The sequence below is a fragment of the Saccostrea echinata genome, unplaced genomic scaffold, assembly GCF_033153115.1.
Source record: "Saccostrea echinata isolate AGI-Se365-2 ecotype Australia unplaced genomic scaffold, CSIRO_AGI_Sech_v1 ptg000042l, whole genome shotgun sequence".
Taxonomy (NCBI): domain Eukaryota; kingdom Metazoa; phylum Mollusca; class Bivalvia; order Ostreida; family Ostreidae; genus Saccostrea; species Saccostrea echinata.
This window is the reverse complement of record NW_026889791.1, coordinates 2,760,016-2,786,265: the sequence shown is the minus strand read 5'-3', so window position 1 is coordinate 2,786,265 and position 26,250 is coordinate 2,760,016. Positions and strand designations below refer to the sequence as shown.

At 32.5% G+C, this 26,250-nt stretch overlaps 1 protein-coding gene across 1 annotated transcript; it reads left to right on the top strand.

Moving 5' to 3' along the window:
- The first annotated feature begins 4,749 nt into the window (after positions 1-4,749).
- Positions 4,750-24,474, top strand: LOC133201132 (glycerophosphodiester phosphodiesterase domain-containing protein 5-like). Its single transcript, XM_061336915.1, has 14 exons — positions 4,750-4,785; positions 6,430-6,584; positions 8,453-8,556; positions 8,956-9,049; positions 9,877-10,035; positions 13,842-13,935; positions 14,482-14,627; positions 15,745-15,827; positions 17,581-17,731; positions 18,039-18,260; positions 19,100-19,248; positions 20,982-21,129; positions 21,321-21,403; positions 23,977-24,474. Exons 2-14 carry the CDS (start codon positions 6,468-6,470, stop codon positions 24,287-24,289), a joined length of 1,863 nt encoding a protein of 620 aa, XP_061192899.1. The 5' UTR covers positions 4,750-4,785; positions 6,430-6,467; the 3' UTR covers positions 24,290-24,474.
- The last annotated feature ends 1,776 nt before the right edge of the window (positions 24,475-26,250 follow it).

Genomic DNA, 26,250 nt, shown 5'->3' with positions numbered 1-26,250 from the left:
AATGATAGTTAAACTTCCTGGATAATTAGATTACTTAGAATAAGTGTTTGCAGACACTGAAATATAGAACGCACAAATCTCATGTGAAAAGGCCGTTGTGCATTGTGCCATATATTTTTGTGCTATCCCCTGCATCGTCTATATTGGTTCTTGTATACAGCTTTTAATGCACAGCTTGCAATGACGAAAACAAAACTTTGCATATGTACATTATACTTAAGCTTAAGATAAAATTGACACCAAAATTTTGATAGAATAGAATTTAGAGCCCTTTGTGTCCCAAAAATGTACATAAGATTCAATAAATCAAATTTTTTTTGGTGTGACCCCTGGGCCCCACCCCGACCCCAAACTGGTCGCCCCCTCCTTTCAAGAATCCTGAATCCGCCACTGAGAATGATCCAGCGCAAGGTCATAACCTAATAAACTCAGGCATAAGGGAACGAGTCAACTAACACTAGACGTATTCTATATACTTTATCACAGGAAACAGTTGTGAATCTAAAGCGAAAGGTTTAGGGTTTTAAGTATTAATAATTATTTGTTTAAACCACACAGGAATCAACTTTTTAAAATGGAAATAAGCTAACATCAAGAGAGCAAAATTCGAATTCTGATCAAATTGATGTTGAAGCCACCTGTAACCCGAAAAAGTTGCTTTAAACTTGACTTTATTTTAGAATAAAAAGGAAGTAACAGTTGTGTGGGTGTTTGTTTTAGCAATCCAAAGCAGGAGTTCAAAGATCAAGGCCACGAGGCAGTTAGTGGCTTTATTAATTATCGATATCGATTTGATCTCAGCAAAATATACATAAAAACACATACATATCATGAATGCAAATATAGCCATCTAAAAAATCTTGGTCAAAGGTCAAGGTCACGCGAATAGCTTTAGTATTTATTGTTCACATTGTATGCACTTGCTAAATATCAAATCTTATTTATGACAAAATAAAAAAAAAATATCTTCCACTTAACGAGTAGGTTAAGGTCTAGATCACAAAAACAAGTAAATGGTTATTATTGTATGTATTTTGAAATGCATGTATTGGCCATTTCAATGATTAAGTATACTCAAAATTAAAACTAGTGAGATTTCATTGGTGAAATTTATGTAAAGGAGAAAGGCCTCAAACTTCTATTCTGTAAGAGAAAGAACTAATCGAGGGCCGTAGGCTCGAGATTAGTTCTTTCTCTCACAGAATGGACAGTTTGAGGCCTTTCTCCTACTTAATACATGATTTCCTTTGTTCTGAAAATTAAATAAAAAATGTACAAAACTGGTATCAGATATGACAGGTACATTTTAGCACACATGCAGTGACAAGTTCATTGTTTACGGAATGGACAGTCACACTTCAGCTAGGTTTGCAGAACAATTTGTTGAATAGCCATTGTGTTTCCAGATGCAAATAACAAAAGGTCTTTGTCTTAAGAATGGACAGTTACAGGTGGATATTTGGGATACTAGGATTTATACAAGTATGCGATACTTCAAAATCAGTTTACAGTTTGCGTTGTGCGTACGTGTTTTCCTGTGATGGAGAGAGTATATGGCAGATTCAATTTAAAATCTAATGAACTAAAATATGCACAAAATTAGTGACATTTGGATCTGGAAACAGAAAAGTAAGAGTAAAAGAAATATTAGCTAAATTTTGACCCAAAAATGAACTTCAACGACAGATAAAGGTGATCAAATTCAAATCAAACCTGGAAATGTTTTATTTTAATTCTGTTTTTGAGGATATATTAACTGCAGCAGTGTAATGGTGAGATGCAAATTGTGTTCTGAGTGTTGGATTAGCCATGAGCCAATCTTCGACCTGAAAATGTTTTTCAAATCAAATCTGGAAATGTTTCATTTTAATTTATTTTCTACTGAAATATTAACTGCAGCAGTGTAGTGTTCATGGTACAAACTGTTTTCTGGATGGAGGTTTTAATATTAGACGTACTTCTATCTGAAAATGAATTCTCCTCGAGGAAATGATTTTTCCAAAATTTTAATCAAATGTGAAATAGTGTTATTTGAATTCAAGTTTTGTGAAAATTAAGTTTTGAGTATTGAAATAATGTGCATTATTCATGGATTTAAAAGAGTAAAATCGAGTGGATGCTATGCAGACATTGTGTTCTGGACTAACTTTGATCTCCGCGTTCTTTTTGTCATTTACATGTAAATTAAAATTAAAGTATTGAATGTATTTGTTTTTGTTTCCCTCTTGAACACATTCCAAAGTTTACCTGTAACTCCCCATTCTGTTTGTTTTAACTGTCCATTCCTTTTGAAAAAAAAAAAAAAAACAACAAAAAACAAAAAACTGTCCATTCTTAAAAGAATGGACAGTTTTCAGAAAAGAATGGACACTTACAGGTAACTTAATGGATTGTTTGAAGAGTTAGCTCAACATTAAGCTATAGAATGGACAACACAAACAAAAGGTTTGTGTCACAATCATGTTTTAATAATCCATGAAGCCAATGAAATTTGCCTGGGCTGGGAATTGTGTGTTCATGCATTTTTTTTTTATCGGTGGGCTTGTAAGCATATATTTTTTTTTAAATATATACATGTATATATCTCTCGGAATGTTAATTGTGGATTTAATTGATGATTCGTCATAAGTGCTCGAAATGCCCTTCTTAAAGTTTGACAATATACTGACCATTTAAATAGGATCCCCAACGTAATATTAACACTTTCACATACCTTGCTTTTGATTTTAGACACTTGCATTTATGCACGAGAGAATTTAATTTAAAAACAGTCTTACGCTTATCAACGAACATTTAATATAATATCCGATTTTTTTAAGGTAAATTTGAAAGCAAATACCATAAATCTTATAGTATTTCAAAGAAATTGTCTTTAACCTCACATAGAGTAAACTGAACAATGAGTTCTCCATAAATCAGATTTTAGTAATTCACTGATCACTATAATTATGGACAGCGCATTACAGAGTAATCGATGTAACCCCCCCCCCCCCCCAAAGTATTGAGGAATTAAGGAACATAAAGTATTATTTTCAAAACATATTTGATCAAGCATAAATGCAGCAACGATTATTATAAACTTTACGTTATATAGGGTGAAAAAAGCAACCTCTTGGTTAACATTGAAACATTAACATCAGTACTGGTGCAGAATTTTAATAAAGAAACTTCTTTCCGGCCTTAAGTCATATATATAAGACCACAGGTCCTGACAAGGTTCCGTATGGATTACACTAGCTGTTGGAGTTTGCAGATGATATAGTCCAAGTATTTCAACTGTTGTTCCAATCATCCATCAACCAGGATACAATACCATCTGACTGTAAGTCCGCAAATGTCGTGCCTACCTACAATAAAAGGGACGAAGACAAAGCAGAGAACTATAGACCTGTGTCGACTTCAGTTACCTGTCAGCTCTATATCATGTTCAGCAACATCATGGACTATATATCATCATATCATACAAACAATATCTTAAATTGTAAGTTGTATGACACTGTCATACAAATTCACACACAGCATGGACTCAGGAAACACCGCTCCTGTGAAATCTACCTAACAATTACATACCGCACAGGGTCTGGCTAGCAACATAGACAATTAATAAAGGATAGACCAGATGCCATATTATGGCAAACATGGGAAGGCCAGGGTAGAAATCAAGGGTTAAAACTATAGATTATATAGACCCTGACCCTGGGGGTCCCCTATGGCTTTCCATATTGGCTTTCCATACCATATTGCTGGATTTTTCGAAATCCCCCTCCCCCCCCCCATCAAAGACTTCTGTACAAGCTGGGCTTGCCATTTGTAATGGGTACGGGATTTCCTAAATGGACGCACCCAACAAGTTGGAGGGAACCATGTCGGGTACAGCTGGAGAACCCCAAAAGAGTATTATCGGACCAGAAGGTATACAAGTGTAAAATTCTCTACAAACATACTTGGTCACATCCACAACTATATAGATAGCTTTAACAGTAAGGCGAAGTTATCTTGCCACATCACCCGACCATAAACGGTGATAAACAATTTTAATTTATCTGCACGGTATATAGTCATTTTTAACCCGCTTAGTTTTTCTCGCACCGCCATGCGTCAGAACGATATACATGTACATGTATAAGGTTTTCTGATCAGTACTTCATTGGAAGAGGAACAAAATTTTGAGAAAAAAATGTGTTAATTCACTAATTTAAAGATTGTTATATTAAGCAAAGGCACGGAGGTGGCTGCTGTGCTCTACTTCCATAGGGGGTGTGCAAATGTATGGTAGAGTCATCTCTTCCAAATCTGGTCTGTCCCCCTTTCTGTACTGTGGTTTACTAGCTATCACAAGCCCCCGGCCTTTCTTTTTGCTTACTTACCCCACCCCCTTCTTCACCCAATACACACTCTGAGGTATGTGTCTACCCCACGGAAATTTCTGTGAAACTTTTGCACCATATGCTTAAAAGATCATTTCTACAGAACTAAAATAAAAATAAATTTCTTAGCCCACAAATATAATTGAAAACGTACAATCTTTGATGATTCTTCTGAAGGAAGTTTATGAAAAACTCCTGATAGTATTTTCTATCTATTTTGTAAGGATATGTGAATGAAATTCTGAATTGGTACTGCTTGTTGATCATGTTGATGCCTTTTATTGACCAGCTGTTGACGAGTGCGCCATTGCCAATATGCGCAAGACTGTAATTTTCTTGGTAATGCGAATGCGCACGTGTTGGAGAACAAATATGGCGGTCGTAGAAGAGGACCTGTCAACTTTTGATAGATTTGAAGGTGAGAGAGACTTTCGTTTCTATTTTCGCAAAAATTGAATTTAAAAACTCTGTATGTACATGAAATCTAAGCAGTAAACTTAAAATTCTATTAGAGATGCCGTAAATGATGAAATAGTAATGCGCATTTTCATTATTAAATCTGTCCACAAGTCCTATGAACCACAGGCACTCCCCACATCAATTATATGCTTTGCTGAAAACAAAACTGGTGTATTCACTGTAGTGGATGTTTGCAATATCTTCAGTAGCTAGTTAGCTACTGTCTTTGTCATGAACAAATCATTAAAAATTGATAAAAAATCACATTGACGTTCATGTAACAGTCATGAATTCTTGTTATACAGGTTGGGACCACTCGCCCAAATGGGATATAATTGCCCGTTTGGGATATAATATCCCATATGGGCTATAAATTTACAGTGCAAAAAATGAAAAAAAATTATTTTGGCAATAAATATCATAAATCCGCATCAATATACTTAAGAAGGAATATCTTTTGGCAAGCAAGTTTTTCTGCAACCCTACAGTTTGTTAGATTGATCCCCAAGAAGTTAAAGAACTTCCGATGGATCAATCTCCTAAACAACGGGCATATAGAAAAAATTGTTTACCAAAAGTTATTCCTTTATAAGTATCTTGATGTGGATTTATGATATTTATAGCCAAAATAAAAATTTTCATTTTTTGCACTGTAAATTTATATCCCATTTGGGATATTATATCCTAAATGGGCAATTATATCCTGTTTGGGCGAGTGGTCCCAACCTGTTATATGACTCTGAATTTAAATGTTTAGATTGTTCTCTCTCATGGAAAAAGGATACAATTAGATATGTTTTGCAATAAATGAATTAGGGGGTATATTTCCTATGAATTAAACTGCAATACACCTCACGTGATGTATCAAATCATATCAACTGCCAAAATATGGACATAACAGTGTTTTCCAGGTGTCGTTAAATAGGCTAATGATAACAAGGGTCCATTTTTTTCTGATATAGAAACTCGTAAAAGAAAAGTGAAAACAAAAATTGTCTACATAATTTCAGAGGCAGTCATCAATCTGTTATAAGACTTGTGATTAAGGTATTCAATGTATAATGCAGGGATATTGAACAATTTTGAATCATTTTAAAGTAGATAAATATGCATTGCTAGATAACAATGAAAGTGAAATGAATCAAATTCACATGACTGATAGCATAAAAGAAGCTGGCCATTTTGCACCTTAAACGTTTTTGAAGAGTTATCTGCCCTTGATGAAAAGAAGAAAATTTTAATTTTATCAAGATATCTGTGGTAAATGATTCATATTTTATTTCATATTTTAATAAAGAGAGAGTTTTTGCATATTTTCACCAAGAGATTTATATAAAGTTCAAATTACTTTATATATATATTTATAGCCATATATGCTGTACATTTTACATTTATTTAGAGCAAGTGTTAGCACTGAAAAAAGGATAAATTTTATGGACTTTACTTAATTTCACTTTATTTAAAACATTACAGGGTTTTCTGTGATCACCAGTAGGTTAAGCTTAGTACATTATTTCATTGTTTAATTGTCGTCAACACATTATATAAAAGTCTAAACTTTTTGTGAATTTTGAAGACATAATTGAAATGTATGTTCTTACAGGCCATGGCTATGAAGAGGCGGCTAATTTCTGAGGCGACATGGTGTCCCACGTGAAACTACAAGACTACCAGCACCGGTACTGCTTGGTGTGCTTGACCGGTAGTCTGGGTTGTCGATGGCACCGCTACAAACAATCCACCCGAGACAGCAGAAAGGTCAGTTAGGCCATCATTAAAAATATCTTTGTTTCCCCTAACCCGACCCTAAAATTTCAAGTTGAGTAGGTAGGTAGGTAAATTATTTTTTTTTTCTGACAGCAGTTTTGAAAATACATTCTGAAAACTGAATAATATCTCTATAAATAAGAAAGAACAAAAGAAACCGATATTTAACCCGAATATCATACAGATGAAATTTAAAAAGCAACATGTATGGTAAATTAATTCACAAAATATTCATTTGAACTTGTGAAATATCTCAGGCCAGCGTAAATTTATTGAAATTGAATTTTTACAAAAAGACAAGATTCGCAAATACTCAACCATCGGCCATCTGAGTATATTTGTTTTCAAACCTACTATCATCTTCGAGTGCTTACACAGATAAAATGTCAAGGGCCTTGCGTGGCGAAGTAAATTCTAGTGATTCGTTTTGAAGTCGCGACGTAATTCAGGAGCTTATTCTAATTAAGTCACAGGTCCCGACGTGGGGCGTGGAAACTAGCCAGTCAAATGAGACCGTAAAAAACGTAGGACCATGCAGTGTCACAGTATACATTTAGATGTTGGCACGATAAAGATCCCTTACTGATGCTTTGTGATCAATAGCCATAAGTGCCGAGAAAAAGTCTAAATTAGGAGCCCTCCACCAGGCAGGTGTCCAAATGTTGTCGACCCAGCAATTTTTAAAGGTATTTTAAAGCAAAGAAACAACCTATTTTCAAGGGCACAACTAAAGAAAACAAAAATACACTGGACGTCTCAGGAAGCCGTACCATAAGCCAACTTAAAAGATTTCAACACTATTTGAAAAGAGAGTACCTGTATAAACAATATTTAATTCAACCAAACCATATCTAAAATGATTAAAGTTTCATATATCTAATGTTATAGTTACGAAGTTTACCCCATAAATAAAAGGAATGAAGAAACGACATCCGAATTATATTCATCGAGATGAAATAATTATACAAAGATTTATTTACAAATCCTATGGTCCTATATAGTAAAAATAGAATCATACATGAAGTGTTTTTTTTAGATCGAAACGAATGAAATGGAGTGAAATTTATTAATATGCATACACAAATTGGGCCCCTCGTCTGCTCATAAGGCAAGCTTTGTCGTGCTTACTACGTAAGTTAATTTAGAAGACACATTTGTAAATACCATCTTAACACTCCTTAGTCATGGTATATTTAATTCACGAAATGTTTCCAGAGCGTAGGATTCTAATAAGTTAAAGATGCATATTAAGATTGATACATCGCCATTGTTTATAACACTAGATATATAACCCTCTGTGGCCACATGTTGTGGGCGCTAAATGAGAGTAAAACAAAAGCCGCCGTTCTGATAAAAAACGAATTTTGATGAAATTGTGTTTTATAGAGTTGATAAACAATAAAAATAAATATTTGAATAATCTTATTAAAAAAACTTTTCAGTCGGCACGATTTAAGTGGGTCGGTCGCGTTAGGGGAAACAAACCTATTTTTTATTTTGGCCTTAGCTGCAAAGAAGATTAGGATCTTCAATGTATGACTATCATATAGTACATGTACAGAATTTACAAACTTCTGTTTTTCTGACATGATAAATATATATATGATTTTTTTTTTTTCATGTTTTAGATGAAACATGACAAGTTAACGTTATACTAGTAGATAAACATGTAAAATGTTAAATGCAAAACATTTCTGTACCATTTTATGAAGAAAATTTCACTTTTACACTATCATCTTCAGTAAGCAAGTTTAAAATGGACTATATTATGATAACAACTTCAATATCTTTAATGCTCAACTCTGGGGCACAATTTAAATTGGGCAAAATTATGCTTACCAGGTATTTTCTGATTTCAGAGGGACCTGTGTACCTTCTTTCTGTTGACGCTGACATTCCTGTTCAGTATATTTATGCTGTATTCCATCGCTATGATGAAAAATGACTTCAATGATCTGAATTGGTAAGTGAAACGTTAGTGCATAAGTAATTATCTGTAGGTCTGTGGTCTATTTTCTTTCCGAAATTATCAGCCTTATACTTTAAATAGTTAGCAAAAAATAGTACAGATATTTAAAGACATATGGCGGTAACTCTTATATCCACTTGCTAAAACAAGAAACAAACACCTTTAGGTTAATAAGCAGATCAATAGTTCTTATGAATGGATACCCCTTTGTATCATTATATATTCCATATAGTACAATATACCTAGTACAATATATGGGGCAATATGTAACGGTAGTTCACCATTTCTCTTAATTGATTTGTAGAAATATATGTGGAGTACTGGTACTTTTTTCAGATAAACCCAGATATACAAAGACATTGTACATAGTCATTTTCATTTTGTTTGTTGTAGGTTTTTTTACCCACAGTCCAACAAATGGCTTCCAGTCTACACAATATTCCTTGTTATTGTCTGTGTTGTATTTATGTATTTATTTATTTTAATGGTGAGTGAATTATTTTTCTGAGGGTTAAAAAAATTTGAAATTCTCATGGAAGCAAGACTAATGATATAGAATTTAACATTCGCAATGTTATATAAATGACAAAGACACTTTGTGATTTTTTTTTTTATAATTGTGAAATACTTACACTGCATGACTTGAGAACATTTAAAAATACCTGGATTATTGAATTGCTGGGGCATATCAATCAGGTTAATCCATACATAGACTTGAAATAATGAACAATCAAAACAACAGACACATGTACCTGGACTCACAGATCAGTGATTGGACTGATGTAATCGAGAACGTCTTTATGCTCGAAATATCTGACAGCATTGAGAAAATTTCGTCAACCTCTTGTAATAATAAGTTGATGAATAATATATATATATATATATATATATATATATATATATATATATATATATATATATATATATATACATATACATATATATATATATATATATATATATATATATATATATATATATATATATATATATATATATATACGAATGTCTTTGCAAAAAAAAAGAAAAATAACTAAACAAAAAAAAAAAGGAGCTTTTTTCCTGTTTTTTTTTTTTTTGTTTTTGTTTTAAGTACAGTCAAACCTTGTTTATCTCGAAATCGATCGGGCCGAGAAAAAACTTTGAGATATATGAGGATTTGAGATACATAAGTATAGAGTGTAAAATACATGAAGAATAAGTGGTTGGGACTTCTTAATCATTTAAGACATATTCATGGTATTCAAGATATCAGTGTTTGAGATACTGATGTTCAACTGTAATTTTATGATAGTATTGAGTTTTGTTTTTCAGTGTCTTTCTCTGTGCCATTTTCTACAAGGACAGCAGTTGTACACACACAAAGTGCACACTGTATTTATTTTACTCTTTCTGGCATTCTTCATTGCCATGGTAATTACCATTGATGAAGTGTGGAAAGAAGAATGGGCTATAGTCTGGCTATCACTCAAGGTAAGGGCCGTTATCAAAGATCTACAGCCAGATTGGCTAGCGGTCAGTTGTAAAGGGTCGGTCATCCTCACAATGTCAAGGTTTTGTGATTTCGGAACTCCACACAAACCCTTGACATAAGTCGTTATTTAAAAGCTGGGCTAGAAAGCTACTATTTCATTTGTTCCTGGTCTAGGATTGGAACCAATCAGAAAACGGCTTTTTTTTTGTAGGTAAGTTTTGTAAACAAATATGACTCATCTTTTAAATGGAAAGTGTCAATATTGTAGGATTTGTGACTAGTTACTTTAAGTAAAACATCGGGGATTAATTTTTTTGAAGATCGTCCTACTAACAATCAACGAAAATATGCTCTGGAGTTGGGCAATTTGATAACGACGGATTTGAAAAATATATTCTCATTGGTTAGTTTATAATTACCCATTACGTCATGTGTAACCACAAGCCCAACTTTTAAATAATTACCTATGTCAAGGGTTTGTGTGGAGTTCCGATATCACAAAACCTTGACATTGTGAGGATGAGGGTTAGTATCACAAGATGAAACACTTCCTTTAAGTTTGGCTTAATGGTGGCTTATAGGTCCTTAATGATGGTTTAATGGTTGTATTTAAGTCACCAATAAGCACCTTTAAGCTACATTTAAGTAATAAATACACCACCATTAAGTAACCATTAAGCCATCTCAAAGTCCCTAATGAATGCTTAAAGGTAGCTTAATGGTGGCTTATAGGTGCTTAATGGTAGCTTCTAGACAATCATTAAGTCACCATTAAGCCACCATTAAGCCAGACTTGTAGGTGCTTAATGTCCAAACTCCATTAAGCTACCATTAAACAACCTTTAAGCCACCATTAAGTCACCATTACGCAGTCAATAAAACTGCTTTTATGGGTTAAACATTATTTTTATAATGATTTCTTCACAAAAATTATAAATGTCGAGTTTATACATTTGTTAATTCAGCGAAAATAATGTAAAAGAAAGAAAATTTTTAAAAAAATGAAAAAAGAGCATTCCCAATAGGATTCAATCCCACGACCTTTAGATTGGAGGGCGAACGCTTTAACTACTGCGCTATCGAAGCTATTGAAATTGAAGTGAAATATAAAACCTTTATTTTTAACAAAACTTGTTTGGAATGGTTACAGGTACTGTACATGTATTTTTTTCTGATGTTTATATTTATTAATCAATAATACGAATAATTATATTTATGTATATGTATATATTTTAAAAAAGAAATTTTGATAAAGTTTTATATTACGTTAATATTTCTTAACCGTGGACCGGAGTTCGGTGTGATGGTGTGAAACAACTTTTTGATTTTAAGTAACTGAATTCCTCGTTCTGTTATTCGCCGATTTATAAGCATGAAAAGATTGAAATTCCACAGATATAACAAAATTTTGTTATTAAAAAGGAATATATCATCGAAAGAGAACGATTGGAAAAAAAAAAAAGATTATAGTTCTTATAAATATGCTGCGGATATTTACGATTTTTGACAATCATTGCGTAACAATTAAGTTATAAAAGTTATAAGTTATAAAATATTTTTGTAACATATCTTCAGTTTTAATTCTTTTTATATCATTATGGGTATCAAAATAATTGTCTTTCTGTGTACAATCATAATTTCTAATTTGTTATATGCTTGGATAAATTTTAAGTTTTGTAAAAAATAGATCATCAAAATCTATCACTGTACGTTCCCGTGTATAGTTTCCTGTTAATTGACCGGGGACTGGTGGGGACACCTAATTAAGGTCTATTGTCTAACTAGTCGATATACTGTACACTGATTATTTTACCCCGCTTCTCAATGTGTATAAATCTGGTCGGATACCCTGTTTAATCTGATCGGCTGTTCTTCTGAAAATTGATTTTGAAATAACAATCATTGAAGACCGACTATATTTTGATCAATTCTTACTTCTGCATTATTTTAAATAAATTCTTACTTCTGCATTATTTTAAATAAATTCTTACTTCTGCAGTATTTTAAAAGAAAGGAAAAAATAATGGCACTTAACCACGAATTAATTCAAATTATTCATGAATTAATTCAAAGATTGGCAATATAATCTATACCTATATTTTTTTTATATCTGAAACTTTTCTCTACCCAAAGAAAAATTAAGAGACAGAGATATTCCAGAAGAAAATGACTCTAATTACATTTCCTATGAATTCGGCAGTGGAACGTGGCTCTCCAAACACGAAAGAAAAATATGTGATTTTTTTTTTAAATTAATATTTGTTATGTATTTATGGATAAAAATAATTTTAGAACAAGTATTCAAACAAACTGATTTTAGGGAGCGAAAATTTTAAGGCATTTGATGAAGCTGTTCTCAGTTCCCGAGTTTATACGCATTGACAAAGATGTTAGAAATAGCGAGAAAAAAATTATGAATTGAATAAGTATTTGTGGAAATGATACTGAAACAACTTCAAACTTAACAAGTTAGTTTAAAGACTTGATACTGGATGCGTTAAGGTGGTTTAATTAAGTTTGGACATTAAGTCACCATTAAGCTGCAGCTTAAAGGTGGCTTAATGGTAGCTTAATGAAGTTTGGACATTAAGCACCTAGAAGCTGCAGCTTAATGGTGGCTTAAAGGAATTAACTTCTATAAGCTACCATTAAGCCACCATTAAGCGATTGCTTAAAGATGGTCTTTCGTCCTGTGTATGGTCTTGGTCTTTTATTCTAGGTAAGGGTCACTGAGTAGATTACCAGTTAGGAAAATTGAAGAATGATGTAAAAGTGAAATTCTTTTCATTGATATTCCGTATATGTTAGGAGAAGATTTTAATGCACATAGAAAACTAGCCATTCTTAAATGATCGTAATTCCTAATTGAAATTGATACTCCATTTGATAAATTTTCAAGTTAAGCTGATTTCTTCTTGAAATATAAAGAATAATATTAAATACATGTATATACATGTTAAAAATTTCTACATGGGAGATCACTCTCAAATAATATTGAATAGATATCAAATACATATACAATGACATACATATATATTTAATTTGCTTTAAACTAGATTCTTGCTCTGTTACTGGATATAAAGTGTCTTATATTTGCCCTCTAAATATATTTAGGCAACAAGTAGTAAAATTAAGAAGGGAACATGTTAATGTTGACACAACAATTTACCATACTTTTAAGATCTCAGTTTTATTTACATACCCTAAAATATAGTGGTGTTCCAATCATCAATTATAATCAAAAATCAGTCGATTGCTGGCATAATCCAAGCGCTCGATTACAAAATTTTTATTCTGATTAATCGGCTTATTTTTTATTTTACAAGCATAATAGTTTTTAAGCCAAATATTCCAGCTGCGACTTATCTACTAACTTATTTGTGTATCATAATGGTGCAGACTAACAGACAGTTGTATTCATACCCAGGTAACAACACTCATTCCCGGGTATGAACATACTTTGGGTTCTACAAAATGAACGAAGAACCAGCTGGAACATCACAGAAAGTTGTTATTCACCCATTCTTACCATTTATTAAACTAAATTGACAGACTTTGTAAATGTCCAATTATAATTGATAATTAGTTAGTTACAGTAGCCCGATCATCGATTATGAAATTCTTACCGATTCCCATCACTACTAAAAATTCTTGATCCTGGACAGAACAAAACACTTAATAGGTTTGTTGCTGACTGTCTATGGAAATATGTCGGGTTGTTTAAGTCCATAGACAATCCTAATAAATGATAGTTATTTTTCTACAATTCACTGGTTGCTAATTTTTGTGTTGTTTCTATTTATAGATATTTGGTCCCTATCTACAAGTAGGGGGCGTGGCTGTGATGACTTTATTATCCTGGTTAATAGCCAGACAATGGTTCACTCTGTCCTCTACGTGTAAGTACCATTCTATGTAAAATACTATCAAGCTGTCACAAAAATCCTCTTGATTTCTTACTTTGTTTCTGTTTTAAGAATTGAAGAAGTAAAATAACACGGAGAATATGTTTTCTTATTTATCACATTCTTATTCAACATATCAGACAATATTCAGGATACTGTGAAATCACTAGTTTTCCTGGGGGTTTAATTTTTGTTCTTTTCATGGTATGAGACCCACAAATTCATGTCCTCCACAAAATGTAAGTATTCAAATATTTAACAACTCAAAAACATCTTCAACCACAAAATCAAATCCTCACACACCAATATTTTTTCCTCAAACCAAGAGAATTTTACCCCACGAAAATAAGTGATTTTACAGTATGTATATATTAACCACTATTTTTCAGTATTTGAAAAACTGATATTTATCTAGCATTGTGTATTTGTAAGAGTGTTGACAAAAACACTGACAAAAAAATTGCAGTTATGGTAAATCCCCCCCCCCCCCCCCAGTTTTATGAAGATCACAGTAATGAAATACACAAAATTTTTTTTCAGGTGGACAGCTTTTTTGGTTGATTGTTTATCTGGCTTTGATGACAGGACTGTATATATCTCCATTATTCATCAATTCTCCGTGTGTTGTATTGATCTCAAAACTGCCACCCAAACCTCGACTTCTGGCTCAAAGAGGGGCCTCAGCAGTAAGCTTGTTTATTTATAATGAAATTGGTGTATTCAGATGAGCTTACATATGTTCACCACCATGCTCATGTAACTACAAATACCTACATATACATATATTTAAGCCTTACCTGGACAAAATAACATAGATGACATACATGTATGCAATGCTTTGATGCAGCATCTGACCAATGTTCCCTGGATAAGTTACGAGGTTAAAGTTATTGGAGTTTGTTCCACTCCCAAATAACTAAAGTAAAACTTGGTTATAGTAAGTCCTTGGGACCTCTGGATAATCTTCATTAATTTAGTAATTCGTTATATCCACTAATTTATTAATTCGTTATATCCATATTACTTATCTATAAACGTTTATAAAGTGAAGTAGGAAAATACACATTTTTTTCTTTCTAGTACCAGATATGCTCATTTTCAAAAGTATAAAATGAAAACCTGTACACTGGAGTACTAAAGTTTTCTGTTTGATAAAATTTTAAATGCTTACAAACAATAGTGTCAATTTAATATACAGACACAAAATGAAATCACTTTATCTGTAAAATTTTAATATCAGAATTCATTATTCATAAAATTTTACAAAGAATTGATAAAAACGTTGCCAGAGTCTCCCAACTAATTGCTTTATCCATAAATTTGTATTTTAGTAATACACTAAACAAATTTTACTGCATGTCCTACATTGACTAAACTTGCATATATGAATCATCCAGAACTATGTACTGCCATTCTTTGGATGCTGACCTATAAGTTCCAGATAAATTTTTGTAGCAGGTCCATTTCCAGAACACAATAAATTCTACTTGGACCAAAATGCATAAAGCATGCAATTGGGATGCATGCTACTGCAGTCTCATTTCTGATATTACATGTATACCGGTAATGTGAGATGTTTGGCTAAATACTATCACTATAAAATTGAGTTATTCATCTAATTGATATTCATGTGATAACATATAGATACCATTTTTTGAGGGAAGTTGTATATTTATCTTTGATTACTATTTTTTGGTTTCCATTATTTTAATTTGTAGAGCATAAAGTGTTTTAGCAAATTGCTCTGTAGCTATGTGACATGTTATCCTTGTGTTCTAGGAAATTCATGAATTTATGTTTCAGATTGCTCCAGAAAATACTTTAGCATCATTCCAAGTAGCCAATGAGTATAAAGTAGCTGGATTTGAAAGTGATGTCCGAATTAGGTATGTTCTTTATAATTTAAAGTTTTAGCTCATCTGAGCTGAAAGCTCAAGTGAGCTTTTCTGATCACCAGTTGTCTGGCATCCATCTAGCTCTCTGTCTGTCTGTAAACGTTTCACATTTTTCACATTTTTATCTTCTTCTCGAGAACCACTGGGCTAATTTTTACCAAAGTTGGTACAAAGCATTCCTGGGTAAAGGGGATTCTAAATTTTTAAAATGAAATTTTATGATTACCCCTCATGGTAGGGAGGGGCCACAATAGGGGATCAAAGTTTTACATTGAAATATTTAGGAGAAATCTTTGAAAATCTTCTTTTCAAGAACCATTGGGCCAGAAAAGCTGGAAGCTTTCTGAGGTAGTGTAGATTTTAAATTGTTCAAATCATGGGGGTAGAGTGGGGCCACAATAGGGGTAAAATTTTTACATTGAAGTATATAGGAAAAATCTTTAAAAATCTTCTTCTCAACTATTGGGCCAGAAAAGCTGAAATTTATGTGGAAGCTTCCTAAGGTATAGTACAGGCCACGAGTTTTCCCCAACTAAGTTTAGTTTTGCGGCATGGAGGGAATTTTTTGGGCACGGTGCGACATGGGGGGCATTAGCTGGGATTATTCAAGACACGGTGCGGCACGGTGTGCCTACCTGTGTATTTCAAATCCACACACACCGTGCTACACTGTGTACACGGTGTGGCACAGAGGATTTCACATGGTGTGTTTTCCACTCTGCGACAGGGAAAACTCGTCGCCTGTACTGTACTTAAGATTTTAAATTGTTCAAATCATGCCCCCTGGATATGTGGTGGGGCCACAATAGGGGATCAAAGTTTTACATTGAAATATATAGGAAAAATCTTCTCAAGGACCAGTGTGCCAGAAAAACTAAAACTTACATGGAAACTTCTTAAAGTAGTTTAGATTTTAAATTGTTCAGATCATGGTTCCCGGGGATAGGGTTGGGTCAGAATAGGGATTATATAGGGAAAATTTTTAAAACTCTTCTTCTGAAGAACAGCATAGCCATGATGAAACATATTAATGTGGAAGCATCCTATGGTAGTGTAGACCTGATTTATTTTTGCTCAAGTTACTGCCTCAGCTGTGTAAATGGTGGACCACAAAAGATGATCAAAACTTAATAAAGAAATACAGGTATATTGATGAAAAAAAAAACACTGATGCAGAACAGCAGGGTTAAAGTGACTCAAGTGAGCTTTGTGGTCCATGGGCCTCTTGTTATTTTACTTGAGATCAGAGTTCAGTCCAGTTTCATTAGCAGTGTTTTCGCTAAGAACCGGCCATCGGCCAAATTGACCGCTTCAGTGGATAAAAATGCTGCATTGAAATAAAAAATCAAAATTTAATTGTTGTAAGGTCCACAGAGATTTGTCATAAACTTCAACCTAAGCCTGTTACAATTGATCTCTAACCCTTCACTTTGAAATAAAGTTTTTCACACTGCACTAGGATTGACATAGTGTGAGAAACTCATGATACTTAGGTGACCATTAAGGCCCTTGAACCTCTTGAAAAGTTATTGCTCACAGTAATAATTAATGTGAGTAACGTATATTTACACATTTGCATTTGTATTTATCAATTAGTAATCGAACAACACTGAAAGACCATAATCATTGTCTGTTCAGTGACAATATATGCATTTGGTTCCTTCTTTTACATTTAATATAAGTCAATCTATCAATTCTGTAAATGTTTCAGGACATTCTTCTTAATTGGTTCTTGTTTTTACAGTTTGGATGGTGTCCCATTTCTTTGTCATGACTCCACATTTCAAAGAACTACAAATATTGATCAAGTCTTTCCAAGTCTGGTGAATCAGGATGTATCTTATTTTAATTTTTCACAAATAAAAGAATTGAATGCTGGGATATGGTTTATTGAGGTAAGTGAATTTTTTTTGCTTAAACTCAGAATTGTGTACTCAGTATATTGAAAATTATTTAAAAAAAACAACTTAATTGATATGCAGTCATTTATGTAAAATTTTGTTTAATGATATTTTTTTTCTAAAAGAAATATAAATGAAATGTGACAAATTTGAGCATACTTTTTGGTAAAATCACAAATTTTTAACAGAAGTATTGGCATTAATGCTGGTGAGAGTTATCTCTCTTGTCAGAGGGTGAGTGAACCTTAAAACAGATCTGAGCATATGTAAGTACTTAAAAAGAACTGCCTACCTTTTACAGACTGATCCCATGTCTACAGTTGGTGAGATATCAGAGGAGAGGAAAGTTTTGTACAGAAATCAAAGCATACCCACACTTCTAGAACTAGTGGAATACTCAAATTCTACCAACACAACACTGATGTTTGACGTGAGGGAGCCCCCAGACGACCATCCGTTCAAGGAAAAGAAAGACAATCTTATTGTAGAGGCCATACAGCAAGGAGGAATGAAGGCCGAAAATGTAAGTTATAGAATTAACTGCTCATTTCTGTAGTAATCCATTCCTGGAAATGTTACAATTTTATTAAAACTAAAGAAAAATAGAATCACTTATTATTCAAATCTTATACTCTGTATACATATATACTGAAATAACCTTAGGAAGCAATTTCAGCTTGGGGGGGGGGGGGGGGGGGGACACAGCCGTACATTTTCAGTTGATGGAGCACTATCAACTACGAAAAATTCCTTGACAAACAAAATTAAAAAAAAAAAAAAAAGGTCATCAGACGTTTTTATTGAGGAGCATATAGTAGCTATGTTTTCTATAGTGATCTATATATCGGCAAAATAGCAAAGGTTTTAACAATTTTCCCTATGTGATGTCATACATATAGTAGCTATGTTTTCTATAGTAATCTATATATCGGCAAAATAGCAAAGGTTTTAACAATTTTCCCTATGTGATGTCATACATATAGTAGCTATGTTTTCTATAGTAATCTATATATCGGCAAAATAGCAAAGGTTTTAACAGTTTTCCCTATGTGACATCATACATTTCACGGCTGAGTAATTCTGCACTCTGATTATAATGCACAGTAACCAAAATACACCTCTGAACAGTTTTCTTAATTTTTACCCAAAGGATTTTTGCATATTATGTTACCCTGCATTTCTTTATCCTTTCAGTATATATTTGGTACTGCAGATCATGACAAACAGATCTGCAGAAATTGTACATGCAGAAATAAAAATGCAATTACATGTACTGTAAACAATCAAAATGGTTTTTTACAGAATATTTAGATATTTTGACTGTTTATGTAGTCAGCTGATTAGATATATGTGTTTTGTTAGATTCTGTGGCTGACTGATGACAAAGGACAGGCACCTGCCGGCTTTACCCCAGTGGCCCAAGATTACTACTATCCTTCCAGTCTCCTCCAAAGAAATAACATCTCCATGGTCAACACCAAGTTTAATGTTCTCTCCTCTGATAACATACAGTAAGTCTGAAGGTTTCTTATTTGTAAAATATGTTCATGTTAACTTCCTACTTATAAGTTGAGGAACTGCACTTTATATGTAAAGAGTTATTTCAATCCTGAGTAAGTTTTGCATGAATTAAAATAAAAATTTACTAATGAAAGACAAAGACATAAAAAAAGGATATTACCCCCAAATATCTCTTCTTGATGTATTCATATATTTATAATATTGTATTTTACACAGAAAACAAAGTATATATTCGGTATATAGGAACCAGCATATCTGTATGTCTGTCTGTTTGTGTTCCACATTGTTTTTGGGCAGTAGTAGATAGATATTGATTAAGATTGGGCTACTGACTAAAGATTGTGTCCTTAGCCCAATTCCTTGTCAACTACAGAAGGTCAATCTCATAGAGTTTTAGAAATTTGAATTTCCGTCAGGGCTTTAAATTCATGATATTGAGATTGTAGGTTCTCACGCTTAGCAAAATGTTTTCTTACAATGAGAAGCTGTCTAATAACCCTAAGACAAGGAAATTTAGATATAAAGGCCAAGATTTAAAACTGCTTTCTGGGAGAAATCTTGTAGAGATGGAAAGAGCTAGGTTCACTTTATGCAAATTAAAATTGCCCTTTCCATATCCCAGTTAATTTAGCACCCTATGTCCCATTTCAAACATCATTATTAAGTAGAGATGTAGTGCTTTCATTTCCTATAACAAAGATTCCTTTGAGAGTCCAGTATTATAAAACTGGCTTTCTGAAACTGAAATGTTCTTGCATTTTTGCAGGTGTAATTGAGTACCTTCAGCATATTTTAGATCAGAATTAAGTTGTGCTGTTTACAAATATTGAAAAAATAGCTTAGATTTTTGACCATTTCTGAAGTGATTTTCAGAATATGGGTATAATGACGCAATTCATGACTTCATAATGCATTGACTAGTGAGAAAATTACTTCATTTTCAATAGGTATGCAGTCAACAAGAACCCAAGTGATATTGAATGTATAATCATCTAAAACTGGGCAGTTTTGATTTTTAGCTCACCTCAACGAAGGGGAGCTTATCTATTAAATATACTGTCGGCTTTCCAGGCCAAAGTTTTTGGAGCAGATATCTTTTCAAGTACTTCTGTGCCTTATATTAATCAGAGATGCATGAAAGATGCTTCTGGTATGTTTCATTGTACCAGTCAAGATTTCAGATGCTGCAATTTCAGCTAAAGAATGACCAGGTTAATGTTTTTAGAGCAGGTTTTATTTCCAAGTAACTATAAGTCCTATATTGACCAAATTTGCATGGATGATTACATCTAAGGATGCACACTACCAGACTTGCTTCAGATGCTGGATCTGACCTACATTTTCCAAATAAGTGACCAGGTTAAAGTAACTATAAACTCTATATTGATCAAACTTTGGAAGCGTAGGTTTTCTCTGCTTTGTGAAATCTTGAATAGAACTCTAATGTCAATTAACATTCACAAGATTAAGATTTAGAACCCCAATTAGTTAAAAAATAAATTCTGTAGAAGTATTGATGTAAAAAAAATTGTTGTTTTCATACCAAACAAAATTGTATTATATTTAAATCACTGTATGTCATTTATATTTATTCTAAAAATTTAGTGCATATTACAATGGGTTTTTTTCTGGTCAATGAAAGGATATATACCACTCTCACACAATGACTGTATCATAAAAAAAATTTCATACAACTTCTATAGACAATATTTCAATTTTCCAGGGAGTATAAGACCAATAATATTAGCGTGAACATCTTTGTTGTAAATGAGTACTGGCTGTTTTCTCTGTATTGGTGTATGGGTGTGCCCTCAGTAACAACGGACAACTGTCATACCCTGTCAGGTCTACAGACTCCGATATTTCACCTGGTAAGTACACATAGTAGACCACAAACCTAGGTATATTTTCAAGAGCTATTTCACTGAAATGTATGGGGTTTGAATGATATGAATATGAAGGATGAGTGAGATATTTCCTGCTTAAAGCAACAGATGTTGTTGATATATACACTGAATTACATGTATTTTATTTTTCTTGAGATGTTTGTTGTTATTTTCAGTCTCCAAGGAATTACCTGATCTTGTGGATGACTGTAGACATAATGTCAGCTCTTTTGGTTATCACGGCATTTATTGTACAGCGGTAAGTATCCGTACAATACTTCCTGATTATCATGGCATTTATTGTACAGCGGTAAGTATCTGTACAATACTTCCTGGTTATCACGGCATTCATTGTACAATGGTAAGTATCCATACAATACTTCCTGGTTATCATGGCATTCATTGTACAATGGTAAGTATCCGTACAATACTTCCTGGTTATCATGGCATTCATTGTACAGTGGTAAGTATCCGTACAATACTTCCTGGTTATCACAGCATTCATTGTACAACGGTAAGTATCCGTACAATACTTCCTGGTTATCACGGCGTTCATTGTACAGCGGTTAGTATCCGTACAGTACTTCCAGGTTATCATGGCATTCATTGTACAATGGTAAGTTTCCTTACAATAATTCCTGGTTATCATGGCATTCATTGTACAGCGGTAAGTATCCATACAATACTTCCTGGTTATCACGGCATCTATTGTACAGTGGTAAGTATCAGTGCAATATGTCATGTCATTTGGTCATATACAGTAACTGCATTCATTGTACATGGGTATTTGTACTAGACATAATAACATTTCTGTACAAAGGAGGTATTGTAACTAAAAATTAAGTAATTAAGCAAATTAAGCAAGTATTAAGCAAAAATTAAGCAAGTAGCAAAGAGGGCCATGCTAATTTCTAGCCACAAGACAAATGTTGTTGGACTAAAATTTAGCTACAGACTTCAAATTTATAAAATACTTGCTGACATATTGTAACATGTAAGAAAAGTAACTTTTAATATCGAATGGCACTCTTAATTTTAAAATGACTAGTATGTCTGGCATGCAAATATTGATTGATGGATTCTGCCATACTAATCTCTTTACTAAAGTTATGAGCATTGTGCAATTAACAATCACCCAGACTTGTTTGATTTGTAGACTGCGCCTAAGAGGAACAAATTATTCTCCCAAAAAGATTAAGTATTAAAAGGTAGATTCATGACCAGTTATTTCACTAACAACTGATGCACTGTTTCTGACTTGATTTATTAGATGGTTAGACAAAAACTTGTATATATACTCAGGAAAATATGCTTATAGTGAAAACCTTGTCACAAGTATGACAAAAATAATGAATTTTTAAAAGGATACTATGAATTATATATATTATGATGATATATAAAGAAGTATTTTGAGTCAATACTTCCTGATTGGTTATAATCGTGTTTTACTGTGAGTGAAATTTGGAAATATTTAATTCAATTACAATAATGGTTTTGGAGTGGTGTGTATAATATTTGATATTTTGAATGAATTGTGAGTAATCTTTTGCCATTTACATCATTAATCAAATTATCATATTGCTTGTCAACAATTATTCAAGTTCTTAGTCTTAAAAACAAGGATATCTATGGAACGCCGGGACTGTCTTATATGAGGATTAAACATTATATGCAGTGTTCTCTTCATTATATGTGATACTATTTTAATTATATGAAGTAGTTTTTACAGTACATCGTGTGCAACTTCCATTATATACAGTACTTCTTTCATTATATGATGTAGATATGTCATTATATTATGTACATCTATCATTATATGAGGTGGTTTTATCATTATATGAAGTGCTTTTAACATTATATATGGTAGATCTAACATTATATGCAGTGATACTGCATATAATGTTTAATTCTCATATAAGACAGTCCCAGCGTTCCATAGATATCTCTCAGTTTTTCTCTTTCATGTTCTTGCATCTTTCAGCAGCTTTTTTTGCTTTAGGAAGATAGTTAAGTTGGAACAATTTTTTATTCTTAATTACAGTTTTCTAATCAAAGTGATTGAATTACTGACAGAGGCATTGTAGCAATTCTATTGACCCTATCGTAATACATTGTACTAATAGACAGTGTATGTGCACCCTTCCATTGCTAACAAGTAATGGAGCTGATAGGCTTGGAATGAAAATACTTTCTCTTGAATTCCCCTTTGAAATTTTGCTTACTTTATTTCTGGGCTCAACAATTTTAAGGAAAAATTAGCTATTTTAAATAACCCCCCCCCCCCCCCCCCAAAAAAAAAAATGGAACACTTGGACAACATTATCACAATGGATTTTAGTGAAGTAGAATTAATATCCCATCATCAATTTCAGTCTGTGTTTATACTGGTATTGTTTCTCTTCTGATATTTGTCACATAATTAAAATCCCATTCTAAAATAAAAAAAAAAAATGTCAAAATAATGCTATTTACAAGGTTTTTTTTTTTTTTAATCTTAACTACCTTTAACATATTTTTTATCTGATGGAAATCATAGGTAGATAATTTTACTACTAAATATTACTGAAATTTAGATTACTTTTATAACTAATGATCTGTATAACAGTAGTTTAGAGATGCTGGTTTCATTTTTAATCATTTTTAAAAAAAGGACGTTTGATTAACACCATGGGATAGCTTAAAAATCATAATCAAGGGAATGAACTCTGTTTAGGTTAAATATGATAAAAGAGACATTTGATAAAATGATGCTTCCAAGTATCTTAAGACTTTAAACTAATTTGAACACTCATATAAATCCTATTTCTTGACCAGTGATAATTCTGTTTTTAGAATCCTATGGTCTGGATCAGAATACTGTCCTGAGAGAATCGCCATTAACTCTGCTCCTGTAAACAGTGACTCCACCTCAAACAAGACATCTAGATCCTCCCACAGACAGAGCAGACGTCAAATGAAAGAAAAACTGATTCTCAGAGATGTAGCAGCAGACATATTGGATGAGGATGCCGAGAACCAGGAGGATTATGGGATTGAGAGTAATTATACTGTCCAATCAACAGACGGACAGGAAATGGTCCGAACTTTCCAGAGGACATCAGGCTATCAGAGGAAAGTCGATGCGGAGATCAATCGGGTTGTGTGAGAAATTTGTTTGAAAATGGAGGTCACATTAGAGTTTTTTTTTTTTCAGGTCTGAACCCGTGATGATGTTCTAATCAAAGCTTTAGTAGAAGTGTCAGAATTGGTATCCAAAAGCAAAAAAAAAAAAAAAAAAATTCAGTGTAAACTAATCAAATTTTGTATGCTCATTTTATTATGCTCTAATGCAATTTATAATAATTAATTGTGAATTAGCATATTAGTTCATGTATGTTTTATATGATATATGTTAGTGCAATCAAGTGTTATTAGGCATTAAATGCAATTCTTTCCTTGATTTATTTTTCTTCTAGTTTTGATAAAAGCATTATAAAAACAGATATCTTCTTGACTTCAAATGAATTTGATTGAACAGTTTTTACAAATTAATGGTATATAAAATATTGATAACTACTGTAGGTGTACTTTTTTCCACTTTGGATTAATTTACGTTACGTGAGCTGTCAAAAAATTTTCCTTGGAAATCTGTCGCAGCATACTGAAAGTGCTTCTAAGACATACAATGGCAGTCCAAGAAAACCACGTAATTTTCTACCAGCGGATTGAACAGAAATTATGATTCGGAGGAATACTGACCCTATGGAAAAATGTATGTTTACAGTATTCAAAAAGCACTTATTTTATTATATTCATTTCTTTTCATAAGACCCTTTAAAATAATATGGATTGTTTTTAAGCTTGGGAGTCATTGAATGCTTTGTGTGGATTATTTTGAGAGCCTGACAATGTCTAGATGTAATATTTGTATCAACAATCTCACAGCTTATTGTAACATTCCATTGTTTTTATAACATAGATTGCAAGTTTCTATTCATTATTTATGAGTTTGAAACAGCCTGGTACAATTTGAAAACATTCAAATCAAGAAATAGAATATACACTAGTTAGTATATTTCACTTGCAGATGATAAAGTTTATGAATATTTAGACTTTTGTGTACAGATTTTAAATGTTAAGAATTGTAGCTAAGATGAGAATGGAATCAAATGCTAGTGTCTTTATTTAAGTTTGCCATAATAAACTCAGGAATCTGTTAGAGACTAGCATTATTTATTTCACCCAACACAATGTTTACTGGTTGACTTTTCCTTTCATTTTATTTGAGAGGTTATGGCATTGAAACATGAGGTTGCAAATTATAAATTTTTGATGAATTAAGATTGAAATTTAAAGTATAATAATGAACTTTTTAACAATTACTTTAGAAGATATGAATATGATTTTTTTGTCTTGGTTGTATGCGAAGGAAAAAAGTCAATGTACATGTTCATATGTTGTACATTTTTTTTTATTGACTGTTTATTTTTTTTGTTTGTTTGTTATGAACTACAGTTAAGATTTGGTACATGGAATGTTGACTTCTTGAATACCATGGATTTGTCAAAGTGACTTGGAAACCCAACCAATTTTGTTTAAATATTTAAACTGCAATATCTTGAATCATCTGATATATCTCAAAATTTTTCCTCAGCCCCATTGGGTTTAGGATAGCGAGGTTTGTTTCAAACATTAAATTTAATAATTTTTTTTTTTCATTTACCATGATTTAATATATTGTTCTTTAAACAAACAAATCAACAGGATTTATAGGGATGAGAGATTTTATCCATAAACCGGTATATTTATTGCGCAGTACATATCATGAGACAGAGATTAAAGTACCAGTATTCAGTATGTATTTTTAAATTTCGGAATTTTTTTTTTCAACTTTGAATTACAATTACTGGAATTGTAAAAAAAAAAAAAAAATTGTAAAACAACAGCATCCTAGCATCCAAACATGATTTATTAACCTATAAATAAAAAAAGAAGTTATGTTTTCACAATATATTTTCTAGAAAAATTACATGGAAATTCATATAAAATCATAGTAAAAATTGTGAGTAAAAATAATTGCTAACAAATTTTTGCATCCTTTAGGATTTAGTTTGTCAGTTTGATTTA